General features: G+C 37.5%; 1 protein-coding gene across 1 annotated transcript in view; it reads right to left on the bottom strand.

Moving 5' to 3' along the window:
* Positions 1–1,519: 1,519 nt before the first annotated feature.
* C9 (complement component 9) overlaps positions 1,520–19,090 on the bottom strand; it is a 67,311-nt gene continuing 49,740 nt past the window's right edge. Inside the window, exons 8-11 of the mRNA XM_010853736.1 lie at positions 18,597–18,722; positions 16,041–16,219; positions 6,972–7,200; positions 1,520–2,515 (exon numbers count right to left, since the gene is read on the bottom strand). Coding sequence (XP_010852038.1) covers positions 6,985–7,200; positions 16,041–16,219; positions 18,597–18,722 — 521 coding nt within the window. The 3' untranslated portion in view covers positions 1,520–2,515; positions 6,972–6,984. The remainder of the gene's footprint in view (positions 2,516–6,971; positions 7,201–16,040; positions 16,220–18,596; positions 18,723–19,090) is intronic.

Below are 19,090 nucleotides of genomic sequence, written 5' to 3'. Positions count from 1 at the left end.
ATGGAGAAAGGACAGCCTCTTCAATAAGTGGTTCTGGGAAAACTGGACTTCTACATGTAAAAGAAAGAAATTAAAACAATTCCTAACACCATACATAAAAATGAACTCAAAATGGATTAAAGACCTAAATATAAGACCAGAAAATATAAAAATCTTAGAGGAAAACATAGACAGAACCTCTGACACAAATCACAGCAAGATCCTCTATGACTTGCCTCCTACAAGTAATGGAAATAAAAATGAGAATAAACAAATGGGACCTAATTAAATTTAAAAGCTTTTGCATAGCAAAAGAAACCATAATTGAGATGAAAAGACAACTCTCAGAATGGGAGAAATTAATTGCAAATAAAGCCACTGACAAAGTATTAATCTCCAAAATATACAAACAGCTCATGCAGTTCAATATCAAAAAACCAAACAACTCAATCAAAAAATGGACAGAAAACCTAAACAGACATCCAAAGAAGGCATACAGATGGCCAATGAACACATGACAAAATGCTCAATATAGCTTATTATTAGAGAGATGCAATGAGGTATCACTTCACACTGGTGAGAACGGCCATCATCAAAAAACTCCACAGACAATAAATTCTGGAGAGGGTGTGGAGAAAATAAGACCCTCTTGAACTGTTGGTGGGAATGAAAATGATACAGCCACTGTGGAGAACAGTGCAGAGATTTCTTTAAAAACTAGGAATTAAACTACCATAGGACCCAGCAATGCCACTACTGGGCATATATCTTGAGAAAACCACAATACTAAAAGACACATGTACTGCAATGTTCATTGCAGCACTATTTACAATAGCCAGGACATGGAAACAACCTAGATGTCCCTTGAGAGACAAATGGACAAAGAAGTTGTAAACATATACAATGGAATATTACTCAGCCGTAGAGAAGGATGACTTTGAGTCAGTTCTAGTGAGGTGGGTGAATCTAGAGCCTGTTACACAGAGTGAAGTAAGTCAAAAAGAGAAAGACAAATATCTTATATTAATACATATATATGGGATCTAGGAAAATAGTACTGACGAACCTATTTGCAGAATAGCAATAGAGAGACACACATAGAGAACAGGCTTTGGTCAAAGTGCGGGAAGGAGAGGGTGGACAAATTGAGAGAGTAGCATTGAAACATAGACATTACCATATGGAAAATAGATAGTCAGTGGGAATTTGCTATATAATGCAGGGAGCTCAATTTGGTGCTGTGTGACAACCTAGAGGGGTGGGAGGGAGGTTCAAGAGGGAAGGGGCGTATGTATATCAATGGCTGATTCATGTCAATGTATGGCAGAAATGAACACAACATTGTGTTGATTATCGTCCAATTAAACAATAAATGAAGCAGTGAAAAAATTTGCTTTTAAAATTATTTGTATTGTGATCTCTCAACAATCATGTACATTCTTGAAAATTTCTGTTAAGTGAGAAAAACGAACTTAAATTATTTACAAAAGTGTGAAAAGTTTATTAATAAAAAGAATAAAAATTAGTGAAGACATGAGAATTGACATTTAATTAAATTTATTTATTAATTATAAATTAGCATTTTAATAATTAAATTGACATTTAATTCTTGACATTTAATTAAAAATTTATCAATTTTGAGTTTGCATTTTTCCCTTGTAGTTTGAGCCCTCTTCTTTTTTTCTCCTTCTGCTCCTCCTTTTCCTTCTTCTCCTCTTTCTTTTTATTTAAGGATTGTCAGACCTTTTCAAAAACTCTCAGATCTTAAGCACCATGCTATCTAATGAATAAAAGTGTACAATCAGCTCTGTTGATTAGCTTATTATGTAGGTTGACTTATCTTACATAGAATTATGTAAGGCTACATATTAAGTTTGGCCATATGAAATTCCTGGGTTTTGTTTTGTCTTTGGTAAAATATGACTGAATAGAGACAATTCCATATGATTTAAGTTAATGGTTTTTGGTTACAAATACATGTTTTCCTCTGGAGGTGTAGAGTTAAATCACAAAGCTAAGACTTAAAAAGCAGAGTTCGGTGCTTGTGGTAGGTGTTCGGCAAGTATTTGCAGAATGAATGCGTGCTCGTATTCACGAATGACTGAACAAGACACAGGAATGTAAACAAGAGCAAAATTGCATGGTTCAGACTCATGGTAATGGAACTGGCAGAACATACTCATCATATGAAGAACTGTGACAATTACTTTAAAGTCTTTTAAACCAACATTCTCTTTTTAATTCAATTTTGTTTTGCTAGCCAGAGATTGGCATTAGCTGTGTGGGAAAGAAGTCCTGGCGTACCTCACTGCTGACTCTCCTCATTAGGGAATAACAAATGGAAACATCATGGGAATTGAAGGAGAAAAAGAAGCATTGTGGATTTAAGAGAGAGACTTCAGAGGTTGGTAGGATTTTCATGAAGCATGTTGCTTTTCATTTGGCAGCAAGAACTATCTCTGGAAGGTGCTGGTGTTTTTCTTTCCATATGATCCCAGGGAAACCAACAGCTCTACTTTTTTTTTCAACTGCAATCCTAGAGAAAAACAAAAGGATTATCAAATCTTAATGATTAATAGAGCTTCAGTGTTGGGTCAATCCACCCATCCATTTACTCATCCTTTTATCCTGTTGAACTATGATATACCAGATACTGTTCAGGTGCTGGGAAGACAGTGAGGTTTAAGATATAAGATGCATTTCCAAACTAGAGGGGATGTTCATCTGGTGTTGGGAGAGTAAATGTGATTAGTGCTTAAAGAGCAGGGGGGACGTGCTCAGCACATAGATAGAGAACGGATGCCTGGAGATGCTGGAGGAGATTTCATCAGAGGTGTTAATTGACCTGGGTCCAGAATAGAGGTTTTTAACCTTGGCTAAATAGATTAGAATAACCAGAGGATTTAAAAGAAGAGAGAAAGAAAAGCAAAGGTAGAGAGGGAGAGAAAGAAGAAAAAAAGAACCATGGCAACCCAGGATCCACCACACAGGTTCCAGTTTAACTGGTTTGGGGGTGGATATCTGTTTTGTTATATTTCTATTTTGCCCTTTAAAAAAGCTAATAGGTTAATATCAGGTTAATATTGATACAATTAACAACTAGATTGAGAGCCATTGGTCTGGGAGAAGTAGAAACACATAAGGAGAGGGAGGTTGGATTAGTTTAAGGAGGATAAAGTTGCAGAGTCTTCCACCCTAAGAAAATAGTATGCAAAAAGAAAGATGGCGTCCTAAGGTTTTCAGCCTCATGGTGGGGGTCAGTTCAGTGTATGTGGAAATGTGGAACGGAACGTTCTGTAGAAAACTGGATGCCGAGAAGCGCTTCCATGAAGGAAAGAGTCAGCAAGAAAGGTTTCCCTGTGGTCTAGAGTCTCAGTGAGGAACTCATGGTCAGGTGTGAAAAGTCAGCCAGAAGACACCAGTGGTTTCAAGCATGTGATATATATAGGAGGAGGGACCTTGATTGTCATTGTCCATGAATACAAAATGTAGAATCCAAATCAAGAAATTTACATGAAAAACTGGCACGAAGTGATAAAAACAACAGGATATCCCGAGAGACAAACAACCCTAGGATTACCATCTCTAGCCAGAATATACAAGGTTCCCACAGGAAACAAATTTCACTGAAGACTAGGCCTGAGATAAAAAAACTATTAATACTCAAGGAAGAAAAAAATGCCATGAGAATGAGTACGTGTAGAAACTATATATCCTAGGTCAATCTGAGAGAGACTTTTATATGAACATGTTTAGCATGTTCAAAGGGCTTCCCTGATAGCTCAGTAGGTAAAGATTCTGCTTGCAATGCAGGAGATCCAGGTTTGAGCCCTGGGTCGGGAAGATCCTCTGGAGAAGGAAATGACAACCCACTCCAGTATTCTTGGAAAATCCCATGGACAGAGGAGCCTGGCAGGCTATGGGGTCACAAGAGTTGGACACAACTTAGTGACTAAACCACCTCCAGCATGTTTAAAGAAATAGAAATGGGAAACATCCAGTAGGCCAGGAAAGAAAAAAACAGACTTAAAAAAACAAACAAACAAACAAATAGAAATTAAATTTATTTATAATTAATTATAATTAGTTTATAATTAAAATAAATTTGAGAAAATGCTCATTGGTTATAGGATATAGTCTATATGCAGCTGAAAAAAAAATAACTGAAAAATTAGAAGACGGAGCTGAAGAAATTACAGAAAGCTGAAGAATATTCCACATATAGAGAAACAGGTAGAAAACAGAGGTCCTGAGTATGAATTTTTTGCTACAAATGCTGCTTGGAATACAGAACATAGGATTGACACTTTAGATAGGTGAGAGACAGAGTTAGTATATAGGGTAAATCAGTTATACTAAAATTTCTGAGAAATATTAACATGTATATTGTTAGCATATTCCTGAGTTTCTGTGTTTGCTAAGAAGGGCAAAAGACACTTGTAATATGACAATTTTTAAATTTTCTTTGTAAATACAAAAAAAAATTTCTGTCAGTTCAGTCGTGTCCGACTCTTTGTGACTCCATGGACTGCAGCACGCCAGCCTCCCTGTCCATCACCAACTCTCGGAGCTTACTCAAACTCATGTCTATTGAGTCAGTGATGCCATCCAACTATCTTATCCTCTTTCATCCCCTTCTCCTCCCACTTTCAATCTTTCCCATCATCAGGATCTTTTCAAATGAGTCAGTTCTTTGCATCAGGTGGCCAAAAGTATTGGAGTTTCAACTTCAGCATCAGTCCTTCCAATGAATATTCAGGACTGATTTCCTTTAGGATGGACTGGTGGGTTCTCCCTGTAGTCCAAGGGATTCTCAAGAGTCTTCTCCAACACCACAGTTCAAAAGCATCAATTCTTTGGTGCTCAGCTTTCTTTATAGTCCAACTCTCACATCCATACATGACTACTGGAACAACCATAGCTTTGACTAGATGGACCTTGGTTGAAAGTATGGTTGAATGATAAACTTGAGGCTGTGAAATCTTTGAGGAAACTGAATAATTGTTTCAGACATTTTGTTGTAGGAAACTGCTTGTTCAATAAAAAAGTAAGTTATGATTTTCAAAAGAAATTAATCTAACTAGCTAATCTTATGATAATTAACAGTTGAGCTAAATCTTACTTATCTATTAGGATTCTAATTAATTCTACCAGAATGAAAGACCTAGTAAATCCTCAGTTTTAGAAAGATGGCTAAAGTCGTTCCTCCTTGAAGAAAGCAAAATATTGAAATATAATTTCAGATGATTAGCTGTAAAAAGTGAAGAATCTCAGTTTTCTTCATCTGGAGCCCTCCAGACTTCTCTTTCCATGGGATTCTCCAGGCAAGAATACTGGAGTGGTTGACATTTCCTTCTCCAGGGGAATCTTCCCAACCCAGGGATCGAACCTGAGTCTCCTGCATTGCAGGCCAACTCTACCGTCTGAGCCACCAGGGAGGATAGGAAAGTTAAAATTAAAAAATTAAAATTCAGTGAACACCATGTATATAAATTAAAAAACCATCCCAAACAACATTGGATATTTTCCCATTGGCACAGATGTATTTGGAAAAAGTGAAAAATATGGACCAGAAGGAAATACTCCTAACTTAATGAAAGTGACTGTAAGGGGAGGAGGGTAAAAGAAGGCGAGGAATAGGTGAGGGAGATTAAGGAGTACAAAGCATGAGTCAGGGGTATCGAATGTACAGTGTAAGGGATGCAGTCAATAACTATTTAATCTTTGTATGGTGACTGATGATAACTAGACGTATCATGGTGATTCTTTTGAAACTTATAGAAATATCGAATAACTATGTTGTGTAACAAGAACTAACATAGCGTTATAGGTTGATTATACTTCAAAACCATTGGAGGAGGAAATGGCAACCCACTCCAGTGTTCTTGCCTAGAGAATCCCAGGGACGGCAGGGCCTGGTGGGCTGCTCTCTATGGGGTTGCACAGAGTCGGACACAACTGAAGCGACTTAGCAGCAGCAGCACACTTCAAAACCAACCAAATAAACAAACAAACACATAGGGAAAGAGATCACATTTGTGGTGACCAGAAGATGGGGATAAGAAGAGGGGAAATTGAATGAAGATGGTCAAAAAGGTAAAAATTTCCGATTAGAAGATAAATAACTACTTTGGGTTTCCATTTCCTTCTCCAGGGGATCTTCCTGACCCATGGATCGAATCCAGGTCTCCTGCATTGCAGGCAGCTTCTTTACCTTTTGAGCTACAGGGAGGACCTCAGGATATAAGGTACAACATGGTAAATATAATTAATACTGCTACACATTATATGCAAGTTGTTAATGGAGAAAGTCCTGAGTTCTCATCATAAGGAAAACATATTTTTTTTCTAATTCTTTAATCTTGTATTAATAGATGAGATGATGGGTGTTCACCTAACTTACTGTGATAATCTGGTAAGTGAAATGTAAGTCAAATAATTATGCTATACTCAAATTCATACAGTGCTGTACATCAATTCTATATCAATAAAACGGGAAGAAGAAGACAGTAACTGTATCTGAGTTGTGTGGGAGACAAGAATCAACTTGGGCTTTTTGCAGGGAGATGATGTGGTACAAAGTACTCTATTGTATCTGTGATTATTTTTCTTATAAAGGGGTTCTGAAGTATTTATTGTATATATATATTTACATATACACACACATATATTCACATGGTGAGTTTCTGGATGTTTGTTAGACTTCTGTAAACTTTTCCCTTTATGTAAAATTTTTATAACTAAAAAAGTAACGCGATCATTATAATTTATTGTCTATAGCTCTATTTAGAGGAAGAGGTAGAGGTTAACTGTGTGCTAAATGACACATAAAGGCTGACTTGTCCATTTCCACTATTCATTCCATTTTTATCCTTTGTTTATATGGCTAATCTAGAAGCTTAGTGCAAATTAACTGAAGAACTAGCTTTCAAATTAAATAGTTCCCAAATGCATATTTTTGTCCTTAATGATGTTTAAGAGGTTGTTCTCACCTTTATAAATTTTCTATTTTTTTATTTCACAGGCAACTCCCTTGAACTCTTTTGGGCAGGAACACACACATTCTCCGTCCAGCAGAACCACAGTCCCTCCATTTTGGCACGGTTGGCATTTTCTTACACTGAATTCATTGATGTAGTCTTCAATGGCTCTTTCCAAATTTTGTTTCTTGAGGTGTGCATCTTTCATTTTCACTGGAATCAGATCATATATCGGAACTAGCTGCAAGAGAGAAAAACGTTTAATTTTAGGTCTTTTCCTACTGACTAATATTTTAGTTTATGTAATATTTTTGACTAAATTATTTATTCTTTGATTCATTAATTCAACAAAGGCTTATTGAATGATTACTATTGCCAGCTATAATGTTAGCTTTTAAGACCTGGTGGCTCAGATGGTAAAGAGCCTGCCTGCAATGCGGGAAACCTGGGTTCAATCCCTGGTTGGGTAGATCCCCTGGAGAAGTAAATGGCAACCCACTCCAGTATTCTTGCCTGGAAAATCCCATGGATGGAGGAGCATGACAGGTAATGGTCGATGGGGTCGCAAAGAGTTGGACACAACTGAGTGACTGACAACAACATGATGTTAGTTTTTAAGCCTATAGTAGTGATCAAAAGTAGCCATGATCTCTGTAACCATGGAGATCCCATTATAGAGATAAAGTGTGTTAGTCACTCAGTCATGTCCGACTCTGTGTGACTGTAGCCTGCCAGGCTCCTCTGTCCAGGCAAGAATACTGGAGTGGGTTGCCATTTTCTTCTCTGGGGGGGTCTTCCCGACCCATGGATCAAACCTGGGTCTTCTGCATTGCAGGTGGATTCTTTACTGTCTGAGCCACCAGGGAAGCCCATTACTGAGGAAAGAAGACTGATACTGCAGGATAATTTAGTGACATATTTATTGTGAATCCTTTTTGCTGCTCTTTGTCTGTCTCCCCTTTCCAGAAGGTAGACAAGTGCTTGTGATCTCTTGTCTAAGAAGAGGTTTATGTGTGATGCCAAGTCCAGCATGTCTCTAAAAACAAATTTCTTATTACCTTTGAGGGAGAGCTTGCCTCCAGTCCAGGAAGGGGATAGAGTCAGCATATACTTCAAGTAGCAGGAACCATAACTAGATCTCTAACAGCTGTTTTGGCAAGTAGTGAAATCTTTGAAGGGCCCCTAGGGAAGGTGGCTATCAGGGACCAGGCTACAGATTTGTCAATGTCTCCAATGCACAATCTTGGCATGGAACGTTTGAAACCATTGATGTCAAGTAAACTTGTAAACTTGAACCATGAGGTCATCAGGGTGACCACAATGGACTAAATACTTATATATCCTATCCTTATTTACCAAAGAGAAACATCTGGACAAACAAGAACCACCCTGAACCCATCCAGCAAATGAATGACGGATGAATTTTCCAGCAGCATGGAAGGGTGGAAATGTCAAATTTAATTATACTTAAATAAATGAAGCAAAGTGATTTATTTTGTACCCTTAAATTCCTGAAGTAAGATACACAGTTGCCACAATTGAATCAGGGAAGTTTGGAAAAGCTTTCCTGAGAAAATGACTATGAAGTTGAGATTTGAGGGTGTAAAGACAAAAAGACTAGTAATATAGTGCAGAATTAAAAAAAAATTCTTACAGTACTGTTACATATATAACACATATCGAATATATAGAGTTATGTTTTATAAATCTATATAAACCATATATAGGCTTCCCAGGTGGCACTAGAGGTAAAGAACCCACCTGCCAATGCAGGAGACATGAGACTTGGGTTCAATCCCTGGATTTGGAAGATTCCCTGGAGGAGGGCATGGCAACCCACTCCAGTAATCTTGCCTGGAGAATCCCATGGACTGAGGAGCCTGTCAGGCTACAGTCCATAGGGTCGCAAATGAGACCCTTTGGTGGCTTAGTACTTTGAAATGAGATAGCAAAATTTAGAAGAAATTAGAATCTAAAGACTCAAGAAAGATGAGATTAAAAAATATATCACAAATTCCTGCAGAAGAGTAATGATAGATTAAATAATGTTAACCAATCCTTTTTCTGAGGACAATGAGAAAAGCTGAACAAGTAAATAAAAGTGAAGTTTAAAAATCCACTTGAAGACCCCAGAGAACTAACAAGATAACAAAAAATGACTAAGCTAAGACCAGGGAGGTGGTGGAAATTCAGTGAGGTGAGATCAGTACTTTTGGGTTAACAGTCCCCTTGATACATTTCCTAAATCAGGAAGAGGAGCTAAGAGGTAAGGCAGTATGTTACTGGGCTGGGAAAAAGATTGGAATTCAGAAACAACAAAAGTAAACAAATTGTGTTTTCGGTTGAGACTCAAGGACTAGAGCCCCAGAAGTAAGCGGGAATTGGAACTGAGGAAGCCCTGGCAAAGACTGCAGCCAGTTTAAACATAATCCTGGGTCAGTACCCCAGAAGCTTTTTAAATATAAATATGTATTTTCTTTGGAAGAAAATAAAATCACCTCAAGCCTCAAGCTACTCTGACAGAATCCCTGGTAATGTGGGAGATATGAGTTGGATATCTGGTCAGGGAACTAAGATTCCACACGCCATGGGGCTTTTGTGCCTCAGTTACAGAGAAGCCCGCATGCCACAATGAAAGTTCCTGCATGCTGCAACTGAGACTTGACACAGCCCAAAATAAGTAAATAAAAAATAAAATAAAAAACTAGAAAAGGGGCTTCCCTGGTGGTCTGAGCTTCTACTGCAGGAAATGCAGGTTTGATCCCTGATTGGGGAACAAAGATCCCCACATGCCACATGGCACAGCCAATAAAAACAAACTAACAAAAAAGAATGCCACTGGAGGGTGAGAGTCCTGCAGTGAAAGAAGACGTCTGTAACACTGTTAGAATAGGCTCATATCCTGAACACATCAAGAACTCCTACAAAGTCCCCACAACTGTCCCTCAGTAGAGTCTTCTATGAATTAGCACGTAGGATTCAGATTCCAACTCTGACATATTCAATTGGAAGAAAGAAACCTCTTAACAGTGTTGCCACATTAGCACAAACAGCATAAGTATGTGGTGGCGTTATTTTGATTTTCAAGAAAAGAAATCCATCTTGTTTTTACCCTTCAAAGGAAAGTCAAGGCCAGATAACTGAAGATACAGGATTAGAGGGGCACATCCAAAATACAGTTTGGATGAAATTCATAAACAGTGTTCAAAGAGATAAAAAGGAAGGACATGCAATGGTAAATAGTTTTAGAGGAACCCCTGGAGTCAAGAATCCCAAAAGAAGACAAAAAACAGTGAAAATGCACTTCTTGAAGTTTGCTTTAAGAGCCACACTTTTTCCCCCTTGATGAACTTTGGCCTTCTGTTAAGTAAAAAAACAGTTTTCATTGTTCTCTCATACTAGCTAACTGTTCTCTTTCTACCATTTTCAGTAGAAGTTTCTTTCTCCCAAGTAAAGATGTCATAGTGAAAATCTGAATCCTACTGCTAATTCATAAAATTTATGAATTTTCAGTAGATGTAATCTATCATGTGACATGCTAAAATACAATGAATTCACAACACAGTTTGATATTAACTACACTTAAGTTTCTTGATGTCCACTTAATGCAACTATATGAACCAAATGTAGTGTGTTGAAAAAGTGTTTTGTTTTAAACTGCTATACAAGGGAGTTAGGGATGACGTCACTATAACTGTAATGACTATAGTGTAGAACGCTGGTACCACAGCTCTTTAAAATTCTTCTGATGTTTTTTTAACATCTGGTGCATCGTTCTAAGAGTTGCATGATAAACAAAAATGGTAGATCAATTAATTCATTCTTACTTAAAGTTGCTCCAGAAAGAGCTTAATAGAACTTGATATGTGGGTGGATAAGAGCTGCTGAGGGAAATGAGGGAAAGGAGAATTGAGAATGCATGGCGAAGGCAAGATGAAGGCAAAAGCAACAAAAATGCACAAAAGTCATGCAGGAGGACCCATCAGTGCATGAAGTGAGTCATAAATTCTAGCAAGTTGAATAAGACAACTGAATTTTAAATTACATGCATGTAAGAAAAGCTCACTTGATTCTCAAGAGAAACAAAATGATCCTTGACACTGAGAATGAAGAGTAATATCTCCCATGATTTATCATAAAGAGGATGTTGTATTATCTAATATCCTTTCAGTAAATAAAGCAAGCATAAATTCGTTTTTATAATGCAAAAATAAAACTCTGCAGGAAGTCAATATGCTATATGCTACCTATACTGATTCATCTCTACTACTACTGCTCTAGAGGAAATCATAAACTTTATATCTCTCAGGCAATCCTTACTAAATGTAATTTCACTCAGCTGACATTTTAATAACTAGTTTGTGGCAATAAGCTAAAGAAACCAAAATTCAGGTATTCTATTGAGGCAAAATGTAGGGCCATTTATGTTAACATTCAGGCAAGCGGGAAATGGGAATAGTATATTTTCATGAAAGCTGAAGACTATGACAAAACCAGTACTGGAAGGGTGACCTAGCTTATCTCCTCCTCAGAGAAGGGCTGAAGGACAATTCTTGGGCTGGGCCAAGACACTCCTCAAGAAGTGATCTGGGGTCTGCTGAAGCACACACAAACAAAAGGGTAATCAAAGTCACAGTATTATACCCAATATAGCATGGTCATAGTTACTTTAGTGTGGAAAATAAATATAAATAAAACCAAGTGCTTTGCTTAGAAAATCTCAGCAATATATTTAAGCAGCTTTTAATTTAGACTGATGTAACTTTCTCATGTTTTCTCCAAGAGAAACTATTTGCAACATAAATACCTAGATAATTGATGTAGATTGCTACAGTGAATTAAATATAAACCAGTTTAATATGGGTAGGGAGGGGTTTTTCCATTTTTTTCATAATTGACTAGAAAGGCCAATTGTTTTATTATGGTCATCCCAGTAGTTGGACATGTCATAATACACAGACAATAGAATGCTTCAATTACCAGAGAATAAATCCATGACTATAGATTGTTCAATTATCTCATGGAAATGCCAGTTAACCAAAGGACCTTACATTTATAAGAGCAAAATAACTTGGAATCTATTTCAAGATTAAATTAAGCTTTATCTCAAGTCTCTTTAGAGGTTTAAAAGCCATATAGAGTCAAAGAGTTCATATTATTTTACTATTTTCTGAATTTCTTCTATAATAAGATGAATTTAAGAAATGTTTCATGGTGGACTCACTATGGTTGACTTTTTCTCAGGGAGAACATTAATATGAAAAATCCAAGCTTCCAATTCTTGAAGAAAGAAACATACAGATATTTTAGATACAATGCCTGAGTGAAAGTGAAAGTCACTCAGTCATGTCTGACTCTTTGCGACCCCATGAACTATACAGTCCATGGAATATTCCAGGCCAGAATACCAGAGTGGGTAGCCTTTCTCTTCTCCAGGGGATCTTCCCAACCCAGGGATTGAATCCAGGTCTCCCACATTGCAGGTGGATTCTTTACCAACTGAGCCATCAGGAAGATGAAATGCCTACTAGTCTAAAAATATGGGAGTCAATAGTTGTCCTTAAAAATAGAATAAACTGTATTTTGCATCCAGCCAGTAGTACTGAGCTGACAGAGCTGATGAAGGTCTTTGAATAATTCTAGTAAATTCAGTAGTAAGTCTTCAGCAGGTACTTTATTGACTTGAGATTTAAAAAAAGCAGCAGCTCTAGGACATTCTGGAGTGTGATGTCAAGTAGGCCTTAGGAAGCATTACTACGAACAAAGCCATTGGAGATGGTGGAATTCCAGCTGAACTATTTAAAATCCCAAAGATGATGCTGTTAAAGTGCTGCACTCAATATGTCAGCAAAATTGGAAAACACAGCAGTGGCCACAGGAGTAGAAAAGGTCAGTTTTCATTTCAAACCCAAAGAAGGGTAGTACAAAAAAATGTTCAAACTACTGTGCAATTGCTCTCATCTCACATGCTAGCAAGGCTATGCTCAAAATCCTTCAAGCCAGGCTTCAGTAGTACATGGAGTGAGAACTTCCAGATGTGCAAGTTGGATTTCAAAGAGGCAGAGGAACCAGAGATCAAATTGCTAACACTTGTTTGATCATGTAGAAAGCAAGGGAGTTCCAGAAAAACATCTCCTTCTGCTTCTTTGACTATGTAAAGCCTTTGTGTGGATCACAACAAACTGGAAAATTCTTAAAGAACTGGCAGTACCAGACCACCTTACCTGTCTCCTGAGAAACCCGTATGCCTGTCAAGAAGCAACAGTTAGAAGTGGACATGGAACAATGGACTGGTTCAATATTGTAAAGGAGTATGACAAGACTGTATAGTGTCACCCTGCTTATTTAACTTATATGCAGAGTACATGTTGTAAAATACCAGACTGGATGACTCACAAGCTGGAATCAAGACTGCCAGAGGGAATATCAGCAACCTCAGATATACAGATGATACCACTCTAATGGCAGAATGTGAAGAGGAATTAAAAGAGTCTCTTGATGAGAGTGAAAAAGGAGAGTAAAAAAGCTGGCTTGAAACTCAATATGAAAAAAACTAAGATTATGGCATCTGGTCCTGTCACTTAATGGCAAGTAGAAGGGAGAAAAGTGGAAGCAGTGACAGATTTTCTTTTCTCGGGCTCCAAAATCACTGCAGATGGTGACTGCAGCCATGAAATTAAAAGACACTTGCTCTTTGGAAGGAAAGCTATGACAAACCTAGACAGCATATTAAAAAGCAGAGACATCACTTTACCAAAAAATGTCCATAGAGTCAAAGCTATGGTTTTTCCAGCAGTCATGTATGGATATGAGAGCTGGACCATAAAGAAGGCTGAGTGTTGAAAAATTGATGCTTTTGAACTGTGGTGCTGGACAAGACTCTTGAAACTCCCTTGGAGAGCAAGGAAATCAAACCAGTCAATCCTGAAGGAAATCAGTCCTGAATATTCACTGGAAGGACTGATGTTGTAACTCTAATACTTTGGACATCTAATGTGATCAGCCAGCTCATTGGGAAAGATCCTGATGCTAGAAAAGATTGAAAGTAGAAGGAGAAGCGAGTGGTAGAAGATGAGATGGTTGGATAGCATCACTGACTCAATGGACATGAAACTGAGCAAATTCCGGGAGATAATGGAGGACAGGGGAGCGTGGTATGCTGCAGTCCATGGGGCTGCAAAGAACTGGACATGACTTAGTGACTGAACAACAACAGTAACAGAATATGATAAATTATTATTAAGACCTCCTCAGAGAACAATCTTGGATCCATACAAGAACAGTTGAACTTTTTTTGTAGAGATGAGAAGACAAGTCACTTTAGATGTCCATCTGAATGTAAGGGCTTCACAGGTAGCACAGTGGGAAAGACTTGATCTGCCAATGTAGGAGACACAAGAGACAGGTTTGATCCCTGGGTTGGGAAGATCCCCTGGAGGAGGACATGGCAACTTGTTGCAGTATTCTTGCCTGGATAATTCCATGGACAGTGGAGTCTGGTGGACTACAGTCCATAGGGTCACAGAGTCAGACATGACTGAGCACGAATGAATGCATGAACTGAATGTAAACTTCTACTTAAATCAATTCTTTTGTTTGTTTGGCCACTCGGCTTGTGGGATCTTAGTTCCCACACCAGAGATCAGATGTAGACCCTTGGCAGTGAGAGTACAGCGTTCTAACCTACTAGACCACCAGGGAATTCTCAACCAATTATTTTCCTGTTTAAGATCTTCTGACAGATTTATTTCACTGAGTTCAAGATAATGAGTATAAATATTATTTAAATATGACAAAATAAGAGTGAACTCTTCTGATTTTAATTTTGGTTAGCTTTTTTCTTCTCTTTATCCTAGCTTTTGAACAAAATATTTGAAGTCTTTCATGGATGTGTTTGCACATTTACAACTGGCTAGATTTTCATAGATTTCCATCATAATTTTGCAGTTTCTGAGTTTCTCAATCACATAAATGAGGTAGCTTTGGTGGTTTCACTCCCTTTAAAGACAGTAATGAAGAATGAAGAAACCCAATTCTCCAATAACTAGTCCTATCAAAAATGTCAACATGTTTATAGCTCGAGTTAATAAAATGGAAGTATGGGTCAATCAAAGATAAATTTGACCAGAGGGAAGACAATTGTGAAACTGACAGGGAAAAGGCGCTCAGACAGTAAAGAATCCGCCTTCAAAGCAGGAGACCTGGGTTTGATTCCTGGGTTGGGAAGATTCCCCGGAGAAGGGAATGGCTAGCCACACAAGTATTCTTACCTGGAGAATTCCATGGACAGAGAAGACTAGTGGGTTACAGTCCATGGGGCTGCAAAGAGTCAGGACTGAGCAACTACAACTTTTACTTTTCACTTTCATAGAAGAAAGTAGGAAAAATACTTTCTAACAATATCAGGAAGAAAATAAGCAGTAAAGGAAAACATATACCTTTTTAGTTAGTTTGGGGAGAGAATGATGAGGCTAAATAACATTGACAGTTATATTTTTTATTAATAGTTATAATGCCATTTTTTCCCCCTTAGGAATATGCACCAGACTGTAAAGTCCCAAAAGGTTTATAAACTGAAGACTATTATGATCAAGAAACAAAAAGGAAAGGATTTCCTAACCATGAGAATTTCTCATCCTTGGTCTTACTTTCTGAGGACTTATGAACTTTTTTTTCACACAGGCCCTTGATAAATATGATTCTCTTATGTTGAAAAGGGTGGTATGATGTCACTTCAAGGCAAGGAACAACCAGCTCAGTTGGAAGGGAACTGACAATTTCTGGGCAACTATTTTGTACCAATCTGTGCTATAGTCTCTATATAAGCAATCATACTAAGTCTTAAAGTACACATGGAGCCCTGTAGAACTCAGCATTGCAGAAGTCAGAAAATATGACACATCTAGTGAGGAACAGAGACTGCGAGGGTCTGATGCCCATTCCCCACCTTTCTTCTATGCCATGCTGCTTTCAGGGATGGGGTGTGAGTGAGTGACTTTGATATTCACATGCCTTTCAGATGAAGTTACATTTAGTCAGAAAAATGACAAAATCTTCTATTTGAAAATAAGTATTTCTTACTTTTTGGCTTATGAGCACCGGAGCATGATTTAAGGAAGCGGCCCAATTTACAAAGTCAGTCACATTGATCATTCTGGCTCCTCTGAGAAGTTTCTCTTTCAGTTCAGTTGCGTATTTTCTGGTTCCTCCTCTTATGAAGGTAATAACATCATCGAAGAGGTCAGCCTCTGGGTTCGTTTCTGAGAAGAGAAAGAAGACATAAGTAAAGTGTGTATAGTTGTGTGATATTTGATAAATATTTATTGAACCCTTTCACAAGGTATAGTTCTAGTACATTTATTGAATTTTACTTATAGATATTACTTAGGTAATTTTTTCACCCCAAATCTCCAAGGGTAATTTTTACACTTGATTTTAGCCAAAAGGCCAAGAAGAGATCCAAGGATAATTTTTATTAGTAGACAATTATAGATTTCAATCTTTTAAAAGAAAATATAAATGGAATGATATTTAAGATACATTAAGAATTTAAATGAACACGAACTTGGGCAAACTCCAGGAGACGGTGAGGGACAGGGAAGCCTGCTGTGCTGTAGTCCACGGAGTCACAAAGAGTTGGACGTGACTAGATGAACACACGCAACACAATAATTTAAAGTTCATCACCTAAGCATGGGCACACATGGGGACATGACTTTTCTATTAAAGAAAATAAATTTATTCATTTCTGGCTGCCCTGGGTCTTCGTTGCTGTATGGGCGTTCCCTAGTTGTGGTGAGCAGAGGCTAATGTCCAGTTGCAACTGCATCTGATTGCAGTGGCTTCTCTTGTTGCGGAGCATGGGCTCTAGAGCACATGGGCTTCAGGAGTTGTGGTACATAGGTTTAGTCGCCCCACAGCATGTGAAGTCTTCCCAGACCAGGAATCAAACCCATATCCCCTGCACTGGGGGTGGATTCTTAACTACTGGACCACCAGGGAAGTCCAACATGAACCTTGATTGCATGCATTTTTTGTTGAAGACTTACCTTCATAATTATATTTTATATTTTGTATACATTTGCATTGACTATTCTAATATTATAAAATATCAAAGAATATGAAAAAAGAATAAAATAAAAAGCACAGGTTTTTCCACCACATTTTTTTTTGCATATTTCTCCCTCAGTCTCTCCCAGGCCAAACCACTTTAAAAAGATTTGGGTGAATCATTTAGAATTGTGAATTTTTTGAACTAAAAATCTAATTTCAAGATGATATTTTTATGCTTCCTTATTTTTATAGATAAGAAAACTGAACCTCAGAGGGGTGGAGTGACTAGCCCAAGACCACATAGTAAGCTTCAGGGTCAAATTTTGAAATTAGGACATTTGATGGCAAGGTCAGCTTTCTTTTCACTTCAGCAGTAGTTTTCATTCACGACCACATGTTCGTGACTGGTATGCTTTTAAAAATATTAGGTTTTCCTCTCCTCTACTTCTCCACTATCAGCTGACTCTTTAAAGGTGAATCGTAGGCATTTGTATTTCTGAGAATGCTCTCAAGTATTTCTGGTCAGAATGAAAAATTGAGAACTCCAGCACCACTCTTGATTATAAATCTGCCAATGATTAGCAACAGAAGTAATATTTATACCAAGCAATTTACATTTCTTTAAAAAGTTATGTACTGACTTAATGTTAAGGATGGAGTAGGGATTTTTCCGTTTTCACCCAGTTTTATTGAGATATAATTGACATACAACACTGTGTAAGTTTAAGGTGGACAACATAATGACTTGACATACATACATATATATATATTACAAAATGATTGTCACAAAGTTTAGTTAACACACATCACCTCATATGGTTACAAAAATGATTTTTTCCTTATGATGGGACCTTTTAGGATCTATTCTCTTAGCAACTTTCAAAGATATCACACAGCAGTGTTAACTAGAGTCATCATATTGTATATTACATCCACAGTATGTGTTTATCTTATAACTGGAAGTTTGTACTTTTTGACCAGTTGGGTGAGGATGAATTAGGGATTTTGAGTCAGGTGGAAAATTAGGGTGTTAAGGAGATGGCTTTGGCCTTCTCCTCTCTTGATGGACACAGACAGCACCTCCTTTAGGCCATTCAGAAGCTTTGTTAAAATTAGGGGAAAATAAAGAAAACTTTCCTCAAGATATTTTTCTACTGTGGGTATTCTACCATTGTCATGGTAAATATACAAATCTACAGTGACCACCACCAGAGCTGTGCACTTCAGGGCTCAGCCATTGAATATATGTCCCCAGGTTACTTGTGTTTATAGCCATTTGGGAAACACTATAAAGATAAAATAGTTTTGGGGAATTTCCTGGTAGTCCAGTGGTGAGGACTATATGCTTTTACCACCAAGGGCCCACGTTCGATCCCTGGCCAGAGAACTAAGATCCTACAAGCTGGTGTGGCTCAGCCAAAAAAAAAAAAAAAAAAAAAAAAAAAAAATAGCTTTAAACACTTTTATTTTTTTGCTTTGTTTTTACATAAAGAAGAGAGACAATAAAGAAGACTCATAGTGACAGGGCCGTTCTCATGGACATTTCTTCCTTCTTTTTACCCTGGTAAGTTAAGTCATACTTACCTGTTTGACCCATACCCTTCTTTGAGCAAAGTTTTGAATCAAAATTTCCTGTAACTTCAACTCCAACCTTCAGAGACAAATCCAGATCAAACCCGAGGCATCTCTGTACGTCCCTCAGTTCAATACCTGTTTAATATATTTAGTTGGAAATTATTCAATAATATCTGTCAATATCATCAATAAATTCCAATTTTGTTATTTTGTAAGAAACATACTGACTTAGATTCCTAGACATTATTACTGAACTCAAAAAGGAGACAATGTCTAACATGTACTGAATGATGATGTGCCCAGCATCATTCTAAGTATTTTGTGGAATTAACTAACTTAATCCTCACATTAACCTCTTGAGGTAAGCTTTATCCTTATCCTCATTTTAAAGATGAGGGTACAGAATCATGAAACAGTTAAGGAACCTGTTTTGGGCAGATGATTTAAATACATGACACTTTATTCTGTACATATGGCAGATGTTGATGATCAATAAGAGTCTT

Source organism: Bison bison, unplaced genomic scaffold (assembly GCF_000754665.1).
Source record: "Bison bison bison isolate TAMUID 2011002044 unplaced genomic scaffold, Bison_UMD1.0 scf7180017864331, whole genome shotgun sequence".
Classification (NCBI taxonomy): Eukaryota; Metazoa; Chordata; class Mammalia; order Artiodactyla; family Bovidae; genus Bison; species Bison bison.
Note: the sequence above shows the minus strand (reverse complement) of the source record. Positions and strands in the feature narration are given on the sequence as shown.